Source organism: Tauraco erythrolophus, chromosome 3, assembly GCF_009769465.1.
Source record: "Tauraco erythrolophus isolate bTauEry1 chromosome 3, bTauEry1.pri, whole genome shotgun sequence".
NCBI lineage: Eukaryota > Metazoa > Chordata > Aves > Musophagiformes > Musophagidae > Tauraco > Tauraco erythrolophus.
In genome coordinates this window covers 35648974-35672222 of record NC_141467.1, presented here as the reverse complement: position 1 = coordinate 35672222, position 23249 = coordinate 35648974, and the positions used below count along the sequence as shown (strand labels likewise).

Sequence of the window (23249 nt, the reverse complement as noted above, 5' to 3'; positions counted from 1 at the left end):
AACCTGTGTGCAGCACTGTGGTCTAGTTAGCACTGAAACTGGAACAAACACACTAAGTTTTTACTGGTATGCATTACACAACCAAAGAATACACACTGATAAATTCAGATGGAAACTGCAATCATTTAAAACTGCAAAAAACATTATTTTTCAAATATCTGGTATTTTTGGTTTGATAACTTCGCAGTTACTGCTGCTGTCTACAGAAATTTCACTTGAGTGATTCTGCTAAGACAAGATATCAGGATCTTTAGTTATGGCTTCTCTCTGATCAGGGAAAAAAGTCCTAACTCATTCACCCATAGCACTGAAATGACCATTATTTCAATGAGGTTTTGTGACTCCTCATCATATTATGTTTGGTTTTCTACGAGTAGTAAAACAGTTAGCAACACTGATAATTGAAATATCAGTTGCAACGCAGTTGCAACGAAATGAAGTAAACAAGGCTATTGACAAGCTGCTATTGTTTCATGCTCTACAAACGTAGAGCAGAAGTGTCTCCACGAGACAAATTTCAGTTACATTTTCCATTTTTTACTGACAACTGTAATAACTAGGGAGTCTCTTCAAAAAAATGTTCAAACTCTGAACGACTGAGAGGTATCTTTTCAGACTCTGAAATGATTTCTTGAAAGGCATCCCTTGCAGTTTAGGAGGGAAGTTCTAAGTTACCTTCTACAAATTATATTCAAATAAACAGTAACATTTTCTCCTAATAAAATTCAAGAGCTACAATGCGAAGTAAGAACAAAGTAAAATCAATATACCATATCTTTTCTTGCAAACATTAACATCAGAAGAGGAAACTGCAATTATTTTTCTTACTGACTGTCAAGTATCGGAGAACAGAATAACACTTTTAGATTGTCCTCATATAATCTAGTTTTCAGATATCACCAGTTTCTATGTTGCAGGTAATAAACTCTCAAATGCTGCTAATCTGCATACAGATAGTTGGTTTTTTTTTCTTACTTCTGCATTGCTGCTGCCATGTTTCTTGCTGTCAGTTTGTCCAGAAAGCTCTCCTTCTAGAAACCTACCAGAACCCTGGAAAATTTGTGCAAGGGACATTATGCTGTTACCTCCTCCCCACCAAAATGTGTAGCATGACCTTTCTAGGAATGACATTAAAGTAGGAACAATCAGTATGTGTGTATGCACACTCTATTACCAAAAATAAATATAGCAGTAGGTAACATAATTCCTGAACATCTCCACAAAGAATGCAGTCTAAGCAGTGACCTCTCCTGCATTTATCTTGAATAAGCTCTTACTGAAATCTGCTAATGGGTTCTGATAATCTATTATTTATTGCAACAGACTCTGATGGAGAGTCTTCGCAAAGGACCCTCCTGTGTTTACAACATTCCTCTAAAGTCTCTCACAAGTGACAGAAATGTGGCACCTTCAGCTTCAGGTACAATTTCTTTTGGTTGCAGTTATTTAATTTCTATCTGCTTTTAAAAAACAGAACTCTTCTTCCCCCCAAATACACAGCTTGATCTGTCTTCATGTAACCTAGTGCATTTTTAGTTTGGTCTTACAGAAAGCTGTAGATACTGATACGCAACCACAAGTATTGGGCTTGAGGACATACCTCCATGTTATACTTTTCCACTGTCCTTCTCAAAGGATCCACAACCTGCCAGCAAATCAAGATGCAAAGATCAATCAGTAGCATCCCTCCAACTATCACCAGTAGCTTCTGGTCTTTAATGATCTGGAGAGACAGAAAAAAAAATTAAAAAAAATGGAGGAGATTCTCATGAGCCATAGATAGATCCCTGTAAAGCTTTATTCCCATACCAGGAGAAAAACACAGGTTGCTAATAAAAAGGTTTTTTTAACAATGAACAAAGAAAAGTTTCAGAAATATCAAAAGATGAAAGCAAGAAGACACAAAACTATTTTAGTTTGTTTCATGTTTATTAGAAGAATCTAAAGTGCGTTCTGACTTCCAAAAAGAAACTGTGAGGATTATTAATTATGGAAGTCCAGGTTTAATGTTAACTTCTGGAAAATGAAAAAAATATGTTCTAGAAAGCCACTATTGTGTTTTTGTATGCAAATGTGGAAAAACGTTCATTACATCTCGCAGAGCAGCAGGAGTTAAGAAGAAATTTTGTTTTCACTAAGATTTAGAGTGTTCACTTTTCTGAAACCTTCTTGGATGTGGAAAACACACTTGCAAAGTATTAACAGATAAGTACATTTTTGGGGGGCTGAGTGTGTGTGTGTGTGTGTGTGTGTTTAGAATTTGTCTCTGTTAGCCAGGGAGCAGAAAAGGATGATGTATTTTTTCTATATTACAAAAGTTAAAGACTTTTATGTAGATGCAACTTAAAATACATTTTAATTTTTGCATGCATTTTAGATTCAAAAAAGAAAACTAGATTTGCTAATAAAAAGAATAATCCAAGCCATGTATTAACAGTCTCGTATAGTTGCATACAATCTCTACATTATGTCTACTGTTATACACATAGCAACACAGAAAAAATACACTGCAAATACATTATTTCAGTAGCAAAAGTGTAAGCATGTTCAAATATCAGGCTCCAATTAACTTTATGCCAGTCCTCTTGTGCCTATGTTCATGTCTTTTAAATTAATATATACTTCTATTACTAATGAACATTCATCCAGTATTCAAAATATATTGCCAAATTGTTTTAACATGGACAAACCCACATATTTTTCACTAGTTTTGGTTCTCTAAAACAGTTGGTTTAATCTAAATGAAATATTCAAAAGTATTAAGCCTGAGCAGCTTAATAAAGTTGTGATTATTTCGGTTCAATTTGATAAACTTGTTAGGATTTCGAAAATGCATTATGAAGCCAGAAGCATCAGCTAATCTTAATACAGGCAAGGCTGGTATTCCTGCCTAGAATAAATTGTGTTGGCATTGAATTCCTATCAAGCTTAAGGAAATTATAAAAATTAATACAATTTGAAATAACATAAGAGGAACTTTAGAGTTTCTTTTTCATATTATTTAGTGAGATATATTCCTCATTTTGAAGGATGTTTCTGCAATATTGTGCACTGCTCTTCTTTAATCTGATAGTTTATTTTATAAACCATTTGGAGTAAACTAAGTATAGAACTAAGGCTAGCAATCACAATGACGTAAAGGACTTGATGCATTATTTTCATTTCCTGAGACCAGTTATTTAAATCAGTGTAGCTCCCATCATCATGAAGGACCAGAAAATGATGCTTTCCACATGTTTGCAGCAGTAATAAAGCAGCATGTCCATCTCATCAGAGACAGCACAGGCACGCCTGGAGAGGGAGGGTGAAAGGGAAAGGTGCAGCTTTCATGGTGGTATGTCTCGCTGCTGGATGGCTTGGCAAGGACAACTTTGCAAGGGAAAGGTGTCTTGGTGAGAGCTGCAGGGGAAGGAAGACTGTTGCAATGTGTTTCCTCGTTAAGCTAAAAGGAGAGCAGATATTAAGCAAAGATTCTCAGACACAGCATGGTCCCTCGTCTTCTCTGGGAAAACATAACTGTGCCTAACCTTTTAGCCGTTTACCAAGTTACAGTCAAAGTGGAAAAAGGACTGTTAATCACTGAGGTTATCCTCTGTAGAAAAAGCCCATGCATTTTTTATGTCTTTTCGAATGCCTCTAAACAGAACTTGGGTGAAACATACCTAGTGCTGCTCCTAGCATGAGTGGAGATGTAGGAGAGAAAACCTTGGGGAATCAAGTCCAAAGACAATTTGGATTTAGATGAAATTTAGACACATCAAGCCAAATTTATTTTCCTCCCTCTTGAGTATCTAGGTAATTTGTTTCATTGACATATTTTGGTTGATCTTTCTTTTTCATTGATGAGGTTTATTTTACTGAAGTTGGCTGTTTAACCATTATGTGTCTAGCCTCTCTCAGTTGCTAGTGGGCAGGGACAGAAACCTTCAAAGGATAATTCATCCCACTTACCTTGGATACAATTTGGGATCAGAGAAGTTAGTGTTCTGAAATGTGGTCTTCCCTTCCCCCTCCCCGTCATGAGAGTCTGAAGACAATTAACTCGAGCTAACAATATGTATTTGAGAAACTTGAAGCTATGTGAAAAGAATCTGCCAGAAATGTTTCCCTCTGCTCTACTGAACCATAAAAGTTCCTTGTAAAAAACACCCAAAACATCAGTAGTGATGCGTTATCTTTCTAATGAAAAGAGCAAACATTTTACCCAGGACAGGTAAAACATGAGACAACTAGCCCTCTGTATTCTAAATTTGTATGGACTATATTGATATTGAAACTAGGGTTGCACTAGATGCAGATTTACCAACACCTGGCAATATTAATCAAACTGGTACAGCAATGCCTGAAGCAAAAAAGTGAAAGGATACTCCTGAAAGCACTAATACTGATAATCTACTCACTAACAGGGTCAAAAGAACATAATATTATAACATAATAAGATATCAACACTTCCTATTCAGGATCACCTTGCTAACCGCACTTCCTTGCTATTGTGCAACTTTTATTTGTACCTGACCTTGCACTACTGCAGGTCAATATTAATATTTTAGTTCACATGTAAGTTTCGTAACCTTTTTTTGGGACGGGTGACTATTAGAACAAATAAAAGCAGAATTCCAGCAAACAGTGGAGCTCCTCCTTGGATGCCTCTTGGAGCACTTTTTCCTGCGTTACATTGTGAATGGTCCTCTTCTGGACAGAAGGGGAGAGGTGCAGAACAGCAGCCGTCACCGGCAGCAGGTATTACTGATCTCTTACTTCTGCCAGACAGCCAGGAGGAAGGCAAGCAAAAGAAAAGGCCATAAGATAACCCGAGGAAGTGACCTGCGCTACTGCAATGAGCTCTGTAAAACATGATGCTACCAATGCTGGGCACAGGGCGAGCAGGCTGAAAGCAGGGCTCCTGAAGCTGCCTCACTCACCCATCACAATCCTGCTCTGTCCTTGGTGAAACTATTGCAGTAATGCAGCTCTGAAGCAGAATTCTTCACCAAAACGCTAGCATTTTAGAATGAGACATTGAGATTTAATTATTTTTCCCTTCTGCCAGTGACTGGCGGTTTGTCCTAACGTGAATTTACTCTGAAAAATGCTACTGGTATATCACTAGCAGCAATTCCAAAAGGCTTGCCAGTCTATCCCTCTCCACCCTCAGGAAGCCCAGCTTTCCCTCTCCCCAGCCATCGCTCCCACCCACCAGCACTTCTTGAGTTCAGTACATTCACTCCTTGGGAAACTCCAGATGCACTGAAGGAGTCTTGACTCAGATCTTGTGAATTCAACAATTTCTCAGTCTGACAAAAGAAAGTCATGAGCAACTGAGGCTGCTTACAATCAAATATATCATTCTTCTTTCAGAGGAAGATTCTTATTTTTTCCATTTTTCATCCTCCTTATAGCATACAGTAAATCAGCCTTGGGAGAAATGCACCGCAGCTAATAAAATCCATTTCTGCGAGTGCTCCTGACTCCTTGCTGAAGCCAAGCTCTCATACAGCAGCATCTGTGAGTAATATTTTCTACCATCTGTGATTGGATAGGTGAATCTGTCTCATCCTGGCAGATCTGCCCACTGTTATAAATGCCATTGCTACCAGTCTGGACTATATGTCTGGATATGAAGCTATCTGTCCTCAAAACAAATTCACTCAGAACAGGAATTGGTAGGCCATTTTCTCCTCAGCAACATCGCTGTATGAGCAAGTCAAAATTTTTCTGAAAACTTGTGACCATGAAGACAAGTTCAAGACCAAAGTCCTTATTTTCCACGGACCCTGCAGTCTGATCACAGGAGATACAAAATCTGTCTAAAGCTCTGGGATGACGTTTCTGCCCATGAAACTCTTGGGGAGTTTCTAGAACTATCGCAGGCTGTACTACCTGCCACTGCAACTTCAACTGTCCATTGGGTTATTATTTCACAGACCTTTTTGGGGGATTCTTTTCATTGCTTTCTAAAGCACATCCGCTGTGCCCTGCAGGACCCCATCCTCAACCAGTTTATGGGATCACCTGGCAACTTGGCAAACAACAGCAATTAAACATTAGGCTTGCTTTTTGTAGCTAAGGCAAACTTTTTGTTATTTCTTACCGTACTAGAAACCAACTCCGCAAACGTATACAATACGGACCTGAAAGCTGAGCTCTGTTCTTAACCAAGAACAAGGAGTCTTATACATGAAGACTTACCCTCTTCTTCAGGATGCAACATTACCTTTGTACTCTCTGAGTTCCACAAATAGCTTTCCAGCATGGATTGAATAGTTCATTTCCTCCTGTTCTTTTTTTCAGAGCTATGCTCTTTGCTACCAGGAACTTCCCCTCCCTTTGTCAGAATAAAATATCTTTAAATTTAAAAGACCTATTAGCTAAATCTTGGTGGTGGGTTTTGCGTTTGGCTTTTTTTTTTTTTCATGCATTGAATTCATAGAAGCATAGCAAGGCTGGGAGTATTTTTGTATCTATTTATAGGTTTGAGATAAATACACGTTTTCTTTTGCCTTGAAAATTTATATTTTCTTCTGTTTAAGAAGGCAATTCTAGTTTTTCTTATGAAGATTAAGATCAATCCTTTCTAGTCTAGCTGACAAGATCTGTCCCTTGCCTTCTGGCACTAGCTGAATAAATGCTTGATGCTATTCAGCGACTTTTTTTTTTAGTTGTCCCTTTCCCAGACTCCTGGGATGGAATCTGTAGAGAGAAACTCTCTCTAAAAGATCTGTTTGTGAAGCTTCCTAGACCTTATTCCATTAAATTAATAGCACTGACAGCAATTATTGAAGCCCTCAGAAATCTGAAATCCAATGTTCCTCTCCCTGGTACATACAGAAACGATGCTGATAGGAGTCCTCCCTCTAAACTGAAGGGGAAAAAATAGCAGAGTTTGGGGGAAAAAAATGATAAATTCTGCAAGGCTGGAAAAAGGGGCCATATAATTACTCCTAAACTTTCCCTCAGTATATCACATCCTTTGTATAAACTACCCTTTCATTTCTCCCAGTATGATTAACTGAGAACCACCTTAGGGTTGCTCCCCTACATTTAGTGGGTCAGCACAGGTGGGACGGTGCCATGATGTTGGTGATGCAGAGTCAGTGCTAGATAAGTGACCTTTGCCAAACATGGGCCAAGGGAGATATCTCTCTTTGAGTTATTAAAGCCATTAATATTTTAGAGGACTATTCTGTAATACAGTCTTAATTTCTATTGTGTACTGGAATGAGAAAAAAGGACTATTGAAAACACATTATGCACTTGTTCCCAGTAACTCCACAATGTTTTTTAATAGCTATTGTAAGTATTTTCTATAATAGGTTCTATGATTAGTATTGGGAACACTTTTCACACTGCAATTGCATTAGTTTTAATGAGTGAATGCTAACATTTTAAAAAGCATGTTTTGTAGTAGCAAGCTTGTTTGACCAGTAAGTCACTCACAGTAAAAAGGTAAGCTTAAGACATTTTACTCTCTTAGAGGTACTTTGATTAATTTGATGAAAGATTTGTATATCTACTTAAAAAATGAATTTGTTTTCTGTGAGGATCTACTATGACCCTTACACTCTGAGAACCTGACAATTTTTGCTGCTTTCTAGGATAACGGAGTGTGTGGTGCTACTGATAATAACGGACAATTGGATATGACAAAAAAGTTTGGGTTTAAGAATTAAATAGCTACAGTCAATAGTCTGCTAAATCACATATTTCTAAAATGTGTCTTCTTTGCTGACTCATGCTCAGGATAATTGCAGGCCATCTTTGGGCACACTCACTCTCTCAATAACTGCATTGCAAATGTGGATATGTTGACTCTACGCCTTGCTGCCAGGAGAAGTGATCCATTTAGAAAACACTTCTCCCTTTTTCCAACTTATATAAAAGACAGGTGGAACATCCTGGGGGATGCTCCCTAGGAGGAGCAGAAGACAGAAATTTTACAGAGGTTAGAGAAAGGGAGGGATTCAGCGACAGCTTAAAGAAATTATAAAATTCCTCATCTTTGAAAGCCTGAACCTCAATCATGGCTACAATGTATTGAAGAATGGGAGAGATTATTGTTTCAGTAACACTGCTAATCCAACCTCAGGAAGCACACCAAGTGTTATAACATGGCTAGTTTCACAAAACCATCTTGAAAGGACAAAAATGAAAAAGTAGTCTTAAAAACCAAAACGACACTAAGAAATCAGACTTGACAGCGTTAGAACCAACCATTCTTGCTACACAATGCTTTGGAGAACAGCCTTAGAAACGGACCTTAGCATTGTATTAACTTCTGCCCTCTACTGTAAGTAAAGCTAGGTATGTATGCTGCCTTGAGGTGCATATCCCATCTACATGGCAGGTCAAATTCACCTTTAAGGAAAATGCATCTGTTGAGCCCAAGATTGCATGGGCTGTACGTGTGGCGGAATTTCTACCAGGCATGTGAATTTTCATCTGTAGCACTAAAAGGGATCCGAATCTTTAGGAAAAAAAGTACACAAAAAATTTGAATGGTCTGGAAGAAATGTTCTGATTTTGTTTGAGATAACATTTAAATATCTAGACTTTAATATTTTCTTTAATGAACAATTCTGTGGGAAAGCATACTACATAGTTACCAAATAGCTGGGGACATCAATGCACTTGATTACATTTACAATCCAATTTCATGCTATTCAGGAATAAATTGCCTCATACTGTATAGCGACATGTTCTTTATTTCTCTGTCATCCATTAGTCTCATAATACATAGAAATGACGGTTGTAGCACCATTTACGAGCAGTTACGTTTCACACAGAGTTTTCATTGTTTTCGTTGCTACTGAGGTTTAGCCTTATCAAACTGTACCATGCAGAAATTTACATACACAAATTACTTTAAAAGCAGATTTTTCTCTTAGATGTACAGTTCATTAGCTCAACTTCTTGCTGTGACAGGAGCTTGAGATTTAGCTCCTCGATCCATATTTATATGAATGTAAATTTTAGAAATGTGATTCCTATTGTTCCCTGGCTGGCATTTTGGCTGATCAGCTCTTACAAAAAACCAGGAAGCTTATTTTACATCTAAATATGGATTCTAGGATTACACTGACTATTTTTGAAGCTTTGGACTTAAAATTTATAGTTATAGCTATTTGGGGAAAAAAAGTAATAAAATAACTTGCTTTCCACTTATATCACTTTAGGAAATACTATATCTGTATATTAATAACTCATGAAGCTCTACCTGAATAATTTACACTGCACTGTAAGTATCATGGATTACTTGGTCCATAGTGGTAAACATTCATAATGAAAAAAAATAAATCCCAAGCATAAGTAAATTTCAAATCACTGTCTTCTTTCTTACTCTGAAAGATGGAACAATAATGTTGAACATTTCTTTAGGTATCCATATGGTGGTTCGTTTTCAGCAGATGGCCCCTAATAGATCGTTGTACTGTTGGTATGGTTACCCAAAGCAAATTTTTGGATCCTGACACGTCTCCTTTTCAGACTTATGATCTCTCATATATATTTAGTGAAATACATGTGTATCCTAGGGGAAATCCAGCATATAGCTTTTTGTTATACACACAAAAAGCTCTAGCTAGATTGAAAAAAATGTATTGGAAAAGTATAAATATTTACAGTCTGAAAACTGACCTGGAAAAATATTTTGTAGCATCATTTACAGAAAGAAATTATTAGGTAATATGATCTACATTTATGCTAATACATTAAAAAGCTATGTCTACAAAGGCATTTAAGGGAGTAAATAAGATGTGGCCTGTGAGGTTCTGACCTTAAGCCTCTGTCAATATAATCTGGAAAACTTTGCTTTGTTCATTTTTAAATGAGTAAGATAATGAGTATATTTTTTAAAACCTCTATAGGAATTTTGTGAGAAAGATTATAGATTGTAGTAAATTCCTAACCCCATAGGTGACTTGAAAAACTTATAGAAAAGTTTATAACTAGAGTTTACACTCTTCTATAAACTTTCTTTCAGAGATTTTCAAATGAGGGTTGGGGATAGCAATAAACAGAGATAAGTTGTGAGGAGAAGGCAGCAGCACATAATCTAGTAAGCGTGTGGCCTCCATTTGCTTTCTTCTCTCTGTGTTTTTTTCCCCAGGGACACTCTGTGCAACCGCAGGTACTGACAGCTTCCCTGCCACTGGTACCACGGGGTGAGAGCGCACAGCCAGCTGCTGGTCAACACGACTGGAGGGGTCAGGACAAGGGGCTGCTCAGAGCAACCCACGTACCCCAAAAAGAGCATGGGTGGTCTCTTACCCCTTCCAGTCTTCCATGCGCCTCAGTTTATGGACCATAAAGTATGTGAATTAGGGAGGTGGAGTGGCCAAATTTGTGTTAAAAAACGGAGTGGGAAGGCAACCGGCTAAGGAATTTGAAAATTCCTGCTGTGCTTCACTCAGGTCTATAATTTGCTTCTCAAAAACAAGTGTTTTCCTTCTCTGAAAACTGCTCAGAAAGATTTCTAAAGCATGACAAATAATTCTGGCAATTAATTATTTTTCTTCATGTTGGCACTTAACTGTCTTATACATGACACCACCTTTCTCAAAACTCCTACTGTCTTTTATCATTATGTACATCTTTCTGGTTTAAGTGAAAAAGACTGCAACAGAAAACTGCCTCTTTTATTATACAGTCATATTGCATGCCCAGGGCAGACTGACTGTGCCTGCTCCATGACATTGGCATCTTGTAGAAAACTAAGGCTGCACTGGTGCCCTAATAATGCACGTGGGGAAACAAATGTATATTGTAGAGATCCTAGTAAGCTGTAGGTTTTCAATTATTCACTTTTTAGCCACAACATAAGCCTTTTAAGATTTTCATGGGCCCATTCTTTTCAAAGAAAATGAAAAGAAATACAATTCAATTACAGAGAGAGCTGCACACATCAGCATAAGAAACCTTTAGATCTTCGCACACCTCATCAGCTTGAGCTAAAAGAGTAGCTAGTAGCTATCATGAGCTGTACAACAGCATAACAGAAAGACAAGGCACATATTTTGCCTGTAGGTTTTACAGATACATAGCAATAGAAAAAAGAACAGTGAAACCCTAAAGTCCTGTGTTCAGTTTTTATACTTCTGTGCAACCATTCCAGACAGTCCTAATTTCAACTTTTTCTTGCCTCTGACTCCTTTTCCATTCCTACGTTCCTTTCCCAGACTATATCCCTACTTTTCAGGCCTGCCATCCTGCCTCTAAATTTCAATCTTAATCTAATTTTAAATTGGATCTAGTCCCTCAACTGGAGTTTGCCACTTGAATCTGAAACTCATGCTCGATTTTCCACCATATTCAGTTTTCTTGGCCACATCTTAGAGCCCTTGCTGCCCCATTCAACTCTTTGCTTGCTTTCAATCTTATTTTCACTCAGGGAATCCTCACCCAAAATCAGCCTCCCTCCTCAACTCCTTCACCCAGTTGATAATCCCAAGATCTTCCCTATTATTTTTATCCAGAGAGGCTCCCATTCCTTCCAAAACCCTTAACAGCTAACCCAGTTTCTCATTCTTGGCTTGTTCCCTGCTCCCTACCTCTTGACCTCACGGTTCTCTCACAGCACCAACCTCCCTTCCCATGCTAGCATCAACACAGTAGGCTTTACAGTCTCCTATCCATCTTTGCAATGCATGAAGACCACAGCTCTCTTCAGAATTCTTTTAAGGACTCAGTAGGCTGAATTTAAGAAGTAAAGTTTGCCAGACTGCAGCCTGACAGACATAGCTAAGTCAAGTTGGACAGCTAAGTCATTTTTTTTCTGTTATGTTTGTTGTAGATTTCTAACCCTGGGATAGTATTAATATATTTTCATAATACTCGTTAAGCGCTCTAACCTTTTCTCATCTGTGAGAACTCTACAGTCACACAGTAAATGTAAGAACAGAGAAAAGCTTATGAAATATCATCAATGAGTAGAATAACATTGGCAAAAGTATAGCAGCAGGACTCTTAAGAAAAGATGCTGCTATATATCTTCTTGTGCAATTATATTCTGTACTTACCTTGTAACAACATTGTCAACTTAAAGACATATGCCACCGTAAGTCTACAGTGGTAGTAATAACTGAGTACATTGACAATATTTTCAGTGAAAACTAAACACAAAATGTCCCTCCCCTGACATCACAGTTAAAGGATTAAGTATGAATAGACAGAGCTAGAATGAACTATGTTATCACTAAGACAAGCCTATCATAGCAACGTCTGTTGAGAAGTATCGTACTTTCAAATGCGAACAGCAACAAGGAATATTGTGAACCAGATCAGCATGCTTTATTGTATTCACCTATAAATGGTCACCTACAAATTGTCTTTGTAGGAGCAGAATATATAAAGTTTACGGAGGTTTTAAATTTGTTACTAGTCTGGTATTTGCCAAAAGTGAATGGTCTCTATTTAGCACACTGGAGTGGTGCAGGATCAGTCACTATACAGGACTGCTTTAATGCCCCCTAAAACCTAAGACAAGGCAGTTCTCATTGAAAAAGACAGCTTCACAGCCTTCTAAATTTTACTGGAAGGGCTGACTTTTTCAAACAGTTCAGCTTGCTAAAACTTCCCCAGGACACCACATTCTCTCCTGCCACTTATATTCTCCTCTCTCTCCTCTTATCCACCTCTAGTCCTCCTCTGCTGGTGATGAAAACATAAAAGCAGTCCCCACCTCGCACTGAACAGAAGATATTATGCTGCCCAAATCAACATAAAGGAGACGTAACAAAACCAGAATTGCACCTCTATTATAGGTGTTACAGTTATTTTTAATACTAATTCTATTCTACTTTCTATTATCTCTACTAACCTCTTTAAAACTCAAAAATAATTTATTTCCACCTACTGATTTTGTAATTTCCATTCGACAGAAATTGATTCCCTTGTATCCCTTTGTCAGATCCAGTTAAAATTAATACATTTTTGATTTGTTTCCTTTGAGCCTTAGCAAGATCAAAGATGGTAACAGAGCTCTGAGAATCTTGCAAAATTTGTCACTTAACAGCCTGATAGCAGAAGGTATGTATTCCGATTTTTTTTTTTTTCCCAACAACAAAGGACTAGATGTATAAATGGGTGAAATCTTCACCTAATTCAAGACATCGTACCTAATTTAGTTTCACTCTCCACTGCACTAAAATGGATCTATAGTGTATTATTATTTAAAATTCTATACATTTTCTCACAAGGAGACAGAAATCCACTCATGTCTTCACAAAGCCATGTTGTACCATTAAGATACGCGTCCAGTAAAAGTTTGGAAGCAAGTCTGCCCTGTGAAGAAGAGAAGATTCTGAAGAATCTGATGAAGAGAAATAGACTCACTCATTATCACTGTTTGGAAAAATTTCCCAATGAAAATATCCAGGATGGCAGGCAAAACTGGTATACATAAATGTCAGATTTTACTGTCATACTTGTATGCAGGTAGAAACTGAAGTGACCACAGATGAACAGGATCCTCAGTACCTAAATAATTTTGGAACTTTGTACTTCTCGTATTGAAACTCCAGTCTGCTCTGTCATAGCACAGCTAATTCAAAAAAAAAATAATGTGCTTTTTCATGCAGCACTACCTTTGTTTATTTGTCAGTTTAGATATTGTTTGTGAAAGCTTCTATTGTCTTTGCTTCTACAGATACACAGTGCTTTGTCTGTAAACTACATCTACTGAAAATGGAAATGTCCTGCTTGTAAGACATAAGAAGAGAATGCCACGTTTTTTGATCAACTCTTAAAAACAGTTTTATCTATCCTGGCAAATCAAAGACAGAAAATGTATGAATAGTAAACATTTATCATGGATAGATAATTGATTTTGCATTAAGAAAACTTTGTCTTTTATGATTCATGTTTGTGTTCTGGAATGGGATATCCAAATAAGCAAATCCAGATAATTCTGTGGAACAGCCATTCTTTAAAGCTTGCAGAACATAATGTATTATTTACTTAATTCCAGAATATTGAATAATGTGCCTTAATAGCCTTGGTATTTCCAGTATCTCTCAGTGTGAAGCATCTCATTGGTCAGCATCCAGATGACTGCAAGTTTATCTCCCTTATATTGATCAGTGTCTTTTAAACTGATCTTAAACTATTCTTAACATCCAGCTGTGAATAAACAATTGCAACTTGCAGTTTTTGATTGGCCTACTGAAGAGCAGGCACTATACAGAATTTGAGGATTATCTTCAATTAACAAACAATGAAATTTAATATTGAGTAGCAACTTGAAAATGTTTTCTAAAAAATGGCAAAGCAAATACTTAGTGAGAGTCCATTGAAGTACCTGTTCTTTCCTATTTTGAATAGTATGTATTGTAGAAATCATAAAATTCTCAGGATAATGAAGGTTATTAAGTAAATGTTTTTATGTGTTACACTGGCATTATCTTGTGTAACTTCACTAATTTACAAAGATTTGTACTAATATAGCTGAAAACATCTTTGCATTACAAATTTTTGTTTTTCAAGAAAGTAAAATACTGGCTCAGCTTTGAGTGAAAAGTCTTTAATACAGGAAATCTAATATCCTTAAAAATACATGCTGGACTCTGGCAGCATGAACTGATACATTATACTGGACTCTTTGCACAGGTGCAGAAAGGGTGGTCTCCACTTCCCTCCACCCGGAATTTCTCATTTCTGGTACAGAAATTTCTTATAATATTACTTGATTTTAAGATATTTATCATTTAGTCTTCATTATTTTTTACATTGAATGATATTTGGGATTTAATTAACAAATATTTAAGCAAACCTGACATGATCAAATAGTAGAAGGAAGGACTAGGTGGTTGTGTTTTTAAGGTGCCAGAGTGCTAGGTCCAGTTCCAGCAGTGGTACTACTCTCTTAACCTGAGACATAAATCCTTTCAGAAACAGAGTTAACTCTCTCTCTGTCTATCTAAAGCCCCAAATTTTTCAGGGATAAGTGTATCTTGTAGTGACAGCAACTCTACATGTCACAACTGTAGAAACAATAACTTATGTCTAACAAAAAAATAATAATACTGATCTTCCATGAGCATGCGCAGAGGGAAACAGAGGAATCTGACAAGGTTTTGGAATACTGTACTACTTATTCTGTGTGTAAACGACTCTTTACCACTTATTAGAGCAACAAAACTAGTGAAGAGTTTAGAGAACTTGTCCTATGAAGAGCGGCTGAGGGAGCTGGGACTGTTTAATCTGGAGAAGAGGAGGCTGAGGGGAGACGTTATTGCTCTGCACAATTACCCGAAAGGAAGTTGTAGGGAGATGGGGGTTGGTCTCTTCTCCCACGTTATGAATGACAGGACGAGACGGAATGGCCTCAAGTTGCACCAGGGGAAATTTAGGTTAGATATCAGGAGGGTTGTGAAGTATTGGAACAGGCTGCCCAGGGAGGTGGTGGAGTCCCCATCCCTGGAGGTGTTCAAAAACTGTGAATTTGGTGTTGAGGAACATGGTTTAGGGACCTTGACAATGTGGGGTGAATGGTTGGACTCGATGATCTTGAAGGTCTCTTCCAACCAGATGATTCTATGATTCTATGATTCGAATAAATCTATTCAGCTGCATATAGGAACTGCATTTGGCACTACTTCTCATTCTACAATAATAATAATAATAATAATTTTTTTCTTCATTTCATGAATATTTCTCTCAATGTTCTTCCCATCAAAATTATTTCTTTTCACCAGTTTTCCCATTTTTAAACAGAATCCTCTGACTAAAAGCATGTCATGTGTGAAAAGAAGCTCCATGGGAAAAACATCAAATGAACAATACAAACGTGAAGTGTTGTGCTACTCCTAAGCTGAGCCTAATTGTTTACAGAAAATGTTCTGTACCAAAAAGACCGGAGACGACTACTCTGGTTCAATTCCAATCAGAGTTAGGGTAAGCTTATGCAATTTCAATCAAAATCAGAATAGAAAGCTGTATAAGTAGCACTCTCTCTTGCCTCCTCCTACCAACCCATCACAATTTATGTGTAATACCTGTATCCCAAACAAACATATACAGAAAACATTTCATAAGAGCCTTGAATCTATCATAAGGAGACATCTGGGTGTTGAAACAACACACTAAATAAGAGTGAGGCACTGAATTCCCTTTGAAAGTTTACAGCCATCTCCACTGTCCATCTCTCATTAAAAAGACTGAAGGGCTGCTGCTTGACTCCAACTCTCAGAGACTGAAAACAAGAACAAGAAAGCTCCAATATCAAACCATTCAGGTTCTTCGAACACATGAACAGAGTCAGCTCAAGTATGGCCATCCAGGAAAGGTAGCAGAATGGTTAGGAAATTATATTAACAGAGCAACAAGAAGAGAGTTTACTTCCCCTCACCTTTTTCTTCATTTTCACATTTTTGAAAATTGCATGAACTCTCCACGTTTTGGCAAACATTGCTCCAAATGCAGTTGTGTATCCCACTGTTAGAATCCATGTTCGGACCTAAAAATAGATATATATATAAAAAAGACAAAGCCGTTTAATTTTCAGTCGACAATGTGGATATCATCATTTCAGTCAAGATCTTGAGAAAAAAATACTCAAAGAACTTCACAAAAATGTTGACATTTCAGAATTGTCTCACTCATTGTTTTCTTGCTATTTTTTGTCCTCTGTCCATTCCCTCTCCAAGTATTGCATATCTGGATGCTGAATTAACAATCTCTTCCATATATAAAAACACAACATACTTAGAATATTGTGCATTTTTTTTTCACTTTTATTGTGTTTTGTGCAGGCAGAGGAAGGCATTAGTGGAGGAAAACAAGAAATTGAGACTGTAAAAACTACCCAAGGAACCAATATTACCAGCAACATTTTGAACAGAAATTTACAGAGAAGTAGAGATGTTATTCAGACAAATTAAGAGGAAATTGTAGTATGTGAGGTATGCAGACCTTGAGCATTTTGGAAAGATAAGAAAAATTGACCTTAAAATTATCATATAGGGAAAAATGGCAAGATAGGAATATAGTCTTTGTGGACAAGGAATATAGGCCTCGGGGACAAGATCTGAATCAAAGATAATACCCACAATATGGGTCTAAGAAAAAGGAGATGGTGAGCTTAGACAGAATGATGTGAGTAATGGGACCTTGAGCTGGCCACATCTTTGACATAGAGCTATCTAGACATTTTCCTTATAGCAAGCTTCCTAGAGAAAACCAAATGATTTTTAAATTAAAAAAGACATGTTATCTTTAGAATGAAAACTAGAATGACTTATTTTTTAATAGAAAAAAACTCACATTGACCAGGGAAGACAGAACACATGTTACAAAAGCTTTTTGTGCAACTCCCCACCTGCCCATAGCATCCTTGTAGGTAGGTCCTCACTTTCAGTCTTGGTTTCAGCTAAGCCTGTGACTTTCAGAGTTACAGCAAGCTCTGCACAGGTTCCCCTAATTACTTGGAAGTTTCTGGTTTTGTTACTCTGGATGTCTGTCTGTGTGAAAGCTTGTCTGCCCTGAACAGACTATTTTCTTCCCCAAAGAGGGACCGGAGACTACAGAGCGTAGCAGGTGGAAGTCCATGCGAGAGGCACAGCAGGGAGCTGGAAGCCTACAGCTGAATCTGAGAGCCTGAGAAATCACGAGGAGGTGGAAACAATCTCCTCCTTCCTCTAGAAACTCCACCTGGGCCAGCTGTCAAAAAGGGAGACTGCACAAATACAGAACAAAGAAGTAAAAACAAAATGCACTGTACATTGCAGATGGAAAAACTGAGGGAGAGACAATGGCTAAAGACAGGCAAGGCAAAGCTAGAAAAAGGGAAACCAAGCCTTCTTTTGGCCTTGTGCACCATGTATCCTTGGCCAGTAGAGCTGTTTTGTGATATTAAAAAAATCTGATTTGTGGAAACCAGGACATTCTAAAAAAATGATTTTAGAAAAAAGTCTTTAGATGATCTAAAGGCAATTCTTTCCATTGGAAACCACCCTGGTTTCACATCTGACTTCTGGAGAGTCTGGGATTTTTAATTTGTAACTTTAGGACATGCATATTGATGAGAAGCTAGGTGCTGTAGTAAGATGCAAAACTTAGGATGTGAGATCAATATTAGGAATAATCTAAATGTTTCACTTCTAAATACATGTTATCTAGTTTCTGCCTTTCCAAATATCTTGAGCATTTCCATATTTGTATTCAAAATGCAATTTTTTCCCTCCATATTTTCTGTATTATAGAAATTCTGATTTCCAGTAAGGATTAGTGATTGGGTATCCGGCGGAAAAGAAAAAAAAAAAGATAAGACTCACTCAAAAAACATTGATAAAGCAGTGAGAGACATAAAATGACTATGTTTTTTTTAAATAAATAAATAAATAAGATACGTATGGTCATTAATGGTGAATTAGTGAGAGAAAAGTACACACTGAACAGGCACCTTGGGTCTTGGCAGAGAAGCATATGGAAATGGACACCCAAAACTGTCTGAGAGGGCATATGCCCAAAACCTGATTACGCTGTGCACTATACAGAGACACACACCTCAAGTGTGCAGGAGTGAACTCCGGGAGTGTTGTCTCACGGGCATTACCAGGTTGCAGAGATACACACAAAGGTAGGGAGCCCACATTTCTTACAGGACAGGTGTATATAGGGGAACCTGAACCCCCAGAACAAAGGATGTGCTGGCACCTCATCCATCCTGTAAGCAGGAGGTGTCTGCATGTAGCTCAGTGTGTGTATTGGTTAGAAAATGTTGGGATTATGTACAGAAGACCATTTAGATATTTGTATGGATATATTAACATTTCATTGGCGTCTAATGTTGTGGTTTATCTGTTGCATTGCTGATATTGACCCTAAACATATAGTTCACTGACTAATTGTTAATCTTGTTATTAATAAAACCAGTAAATCAACTGCAATTAGATTCAAAATACGTGAGTTTTGCCACTTTGGGACATTCTTGAATGCGGCGTTGAAAAAGAAACCTACAACCAAATAAAAATAAGAATAGATATTTAAGTCAGCATAGCATTATTTTGAACCTAAATAGTTTCTCAAGTCTTTGCTCATTATCTGTTATCATACATTATGCTAATAACTTCAGTAAAACCACAGCTAGATCAACTTTGAATGATTTAAAAAATACGTTTCATATCAACATGTTCCTATTAGCCAGTTACATCTTTTTTTGACTTCACATCAATTGAGCTGTGATAACCACACTTAGCATTCAATCTCTTCACTGCTATTAATAAGTATTCAGCTTTTCTGTGTACAGTTCAGTGATATATTTGGCAAACAGATACACGGTATTTTCATGTCTCTAATAAGACTCTGTTTTGTTCTCACTGAAAGAGTAATTGCCTCTTGGGAATAGTAATAAATTCAATTATGCTCATAATATGTAGCTAACCTGATATTCAGAAAAGTGTTCTTTCTAACATGTTTGGTTCAAAAAGTTTTATGCATTCCTGATCTGGATTGTGGAAATTAGAATAATGTAACTATTGGTTGTACTGGAAATGTTCTAGCTTCAACAAACCAGAAGATTTTGTCAAAAGGAGATTGCTGTTGCTAAGAATGAGAGCGTAAGTTTCAGATGAAAATAAATTTTTAATTTTGAAGAAAATGACCTCGAAATTGTCTGCCATAATTCATTAATGCAGCCAGCAAAATGAAAAATTTAGAAAACAGCAAAAGCCTCTGAAATTCATATCTCTGCCCATTTATATTCTTAAATGTATTATACCTCCAAATCCCACTCATTTGAAAGAACATGATAAAAACAACATCAATAATTGGAGAGCATGACCATGATGTTATACAATCGATCTGTAATTCTTTCATGTTGGAATTTTTTAATGATGTGTTTCAACAGAAGAAGTTGAGGAAGATCAAGCTTTCTCCAGTACCCACTAAAAGAGCAGGAATTACACGTCCTTAAAAGATGGAAAACTTGTATTCAAATTCTTACTCCAATCTAGACACAAAACCTGAAAACATTCCCATGCTCCTATAGAAGGACAATTTGTAAAAAGAGCTACTGTTTATCTTTTTCTTAAAAGGTTAGGTGCTTACAAAACTCCTCATGCCTTCACTGAATTTTAGGATATACCTTCAATTATCTGCTTCTATTTCTTGGTTAATTCTTTTTTTTTTTTTTAATAAGATGTTTTGACTAATTGAATATCTCTTAAAAAATTATTATTTTTCAATCATTCAAAGACAACTCACAAGTGTCAAAGGAAATAATATCGTTTGGTATAAAATAATCAAGTTTGTCTATGCAGACACCAAAATGCAGTTTCCTAGTTCACTTTTCTTTTCCTCCTACATTATTTTGGTTTAGTCTCTTTTTGAAAAAACTATGTATGTACCTATGATTGGAATTTGTGCTTTTTATAAATTACTTGATAGAAGTTCTTGCAAGTACATTACTTGTGACAACTGAAAAATCTAGAAATAATTCATTTAGTGGGCAACACAGTTGACTACCAAACACTGAAAGTGTCTCCACAAAAAACCAGACCATTCTGGGTCATTTTCCAGACTTGGAACAGATATGATGTTTATGCAAAAGAAATAAAAATCCACCTTTGTCAAATATTAATTTTTAAACAAATGTTGCAAGGTTCAGCTAAAGGGTCACTGCATTGATGAACATCTTGTAGGAGCATTTCTTTTCAACTTTCCTTTGCAACCTAAAGCCTGTTTTAAACCTATCCGTAAGGTGCTAAAGATATTTTATTTTTTTAAGTAAGACTATTCTTCCATCATATAATAAGCACTGATAGTTTAACAGCCTTATATAAAGTTACTTCTATTTGAATCATATTTCCTCTCAACCTTGAGCATTAGCTGGCTAGCCTACATTTTGAATATTGCTATTTGATATCTTCACACAAATCTATCCGTACCTTTCCCATCATCTTGATCTGTGAATGGTGAAGTGGTTACTATTTATATACATGTGTAACAGACCCACAAAGTTATTTGATATTACAACTCATTGTGAATAAAAGAAGCCATCTAATTGTGAACAATGTTAGTATGGGGAGATTAGTAAGTGGTAAAGGCATCAGAAACATCCTGAACAAAGAAGTAAAAGTCTCTCCTTGTTTAGATACCCAAAGAATGAAGCTTACAAAAAAAAAAAAATCTTTTTAGTACTGTTAACTTGCAGATAAATAACAATAATATTTGATTTTATTTCAAATAATGTATTTTAATACAATTACAATTCTATATAAAATTATAAAATCAGGTTATCTTAGAAAATGGACTGAATTGATGAAAGGTGAAAAGTTTCACTTTTAAAGAAGTTCCATTATTCCATTATTTTGTCATATTTGAACACCACTGCATATGCATTCAGAAGACCACATAGTCATGAACTGACAAGGAATGCCTAGGAAGGCATGCTCATGAAAGCAATAATAAAAATTTCAAGTGAAGTTGATCAAGAAAGTGATGTATGTTACTACTCTGTTAAGTTGAAAGGAAAAAAAGTAACAACTTTCTGAACTGAATATACTACAGATTCTCTTTCTCTGTGTTGCAGTTTGCCAATATCAAGCAAACAACAAGAGATGGGATTAAAGACTCGAAGAATAAAGAAAACCAAATATCAGCACAAAGAACTTCCATGTGTTGCATAAAAAGCTACAAACTTCTTATCACCTCTCCAGGTGACTTTTTTTTTTTTTTAATAACAGTTACTTGAATGGGATAGTGAAACAATTTGGTTCTTTAACAACTTCTTCAGTTAGCAAAACAATTAGATTACGTTCCTGCAGAGGGATCACTCAGATTTAAGATTCTTGAAAGCATAATTCTTACCATCTCAAGATCTTAATTTTAACACTCCAGACACTCTCCAGCTTAGTTTATGGGACTCAGAGCGAGTAATTATGGGAATATCAATAATTAGCCAGTTTCACACATGGACCAGGCTGGAAGCTGTAGTGCCCACAGGGTTAGGCTGCAGCTGAACATTAGTGCTGAGCAGCTTGGTGGCATCTTACTATTAGGCTTAGGCACTTAAGTGACAAAAGCGAGAATAAACCATGCTGTGGGTTTAGCCCTGGTGAGTACAATTATCTTTAAGCAGACAATTCTGTGGATAATTCACGAGTTGAAAATTAAGCAATTCTATTTTTCTTGGCGAACTTGGGACATAAAGGTTAATTATGATGAACAAAAGTGTGTCATCTCAACAAGTTTTCACCGGGGTTTGATCCTGCTTCTATTAAGCATGGCGAAACCCCCAGTGTGAACACAGGCAGGCCCGAAAGAATGAGTTCACCCATTTGAATTATACTTTTCTCATTTATATCAAACATTTTTCGACATGTGTTTATGACTTTTAACTCATTCTTTAGAATTTGTGTGGCACCGGCACAGTTCTTGTAAAACGTAAGTGGCAATAACATTAGAGAATTGAATCCTGCTGTTTTCACATAAATTAAGTACAATGGTTCTTCACATGCTGTGAGATCTCCTGTAGTGATTTCTTAATATATTTCAGACCATTTTTCAGAATTAATCCATGGGTAGTGTAAAAGATATTACAATTGGTCCTGATTCTATAAGGGGGCTTTAAAATCCGGCTGTTGTCCTACTGAAGGAGAGGGAAAATGTACTAAAAATACTACCTTAATAAATCTCTGGCAAGGTTGTGGTATATTTGCTTCAGCATATGAAATAATTTTGTTTCAAGGATCTATTCAGCCTTGTAACTTTTGTCTCTACTTTTTTTTTTTTTTTCTCCAGAAAATGTCACTTACCAAAATAGAAGCTGATCGGGCTCATGTTAAACTCAGTAACAGAATTGCCTTTGAATTAAATAGGAGTGAGATCAGTCTCAGACTGAACAACAGTAAGGACAATTATGGAAGTGATTATACAGAAAAGGGAGATTAAAATTAACAGCTAGACAATTCAGTAGGAAATAAACTAAAGAATACATGCAAAATGAAAAAGGCCAGACTAAAAATACAAACAAAGGCTATGGTTCCCAGAGACAAAGAAATGGATTAGAGGTCCAAATCCTTTTGCAGTTCAGTAGGAGCTGAGCGTCTCTCTCTTGCTTTTTTAATTCTTGGCCAAAATTAAACAATTTGAGGAAAAGAATTAGGCAAATATAAAGTCCAAAGAGGGAAAAAAACCCACCAAAACCAATGGCAATGCCTGAAGAGCATGAAGGGTAGGAATAAGGAGCACATTATTAACTACTAACCAAATATCAAGACTAGATGCTATTTGGTAGCAGAGGGTCTAGTCCTAGT

At 36.7% G+C, this 23249-nt stretch overlaps 1 protein-coding gene across 2 annotated transcripts in view; it reads right to left on the bottom strand.

The window, feature by feature from the left end:
- Positions 1-23249, bottom strand: part of GABBR2 (gamma-aminobutyric acid type B receptor subunit 2) — a 505163-nt gene that overhangs the window by 138731 nt on the left and 343183 nt on the right. For both annotated transcript variants that reach the window (XM_086609138.1, XM_086609140.1), the window contains exons 13-14: positions 16343-16450; positions 1601-1723 (exon numbers count right to left, since the gene is read on the bottom strand). In XM_086609138.1, coding sequence (XP_086465264.1) covers positions 1601-1723; positions 16343-16450 — 231 coding nt within the window. The remainder of the gene's footprint in view (positions 1-1600; positions 1724-16342; positions 16451-23249) is intronic.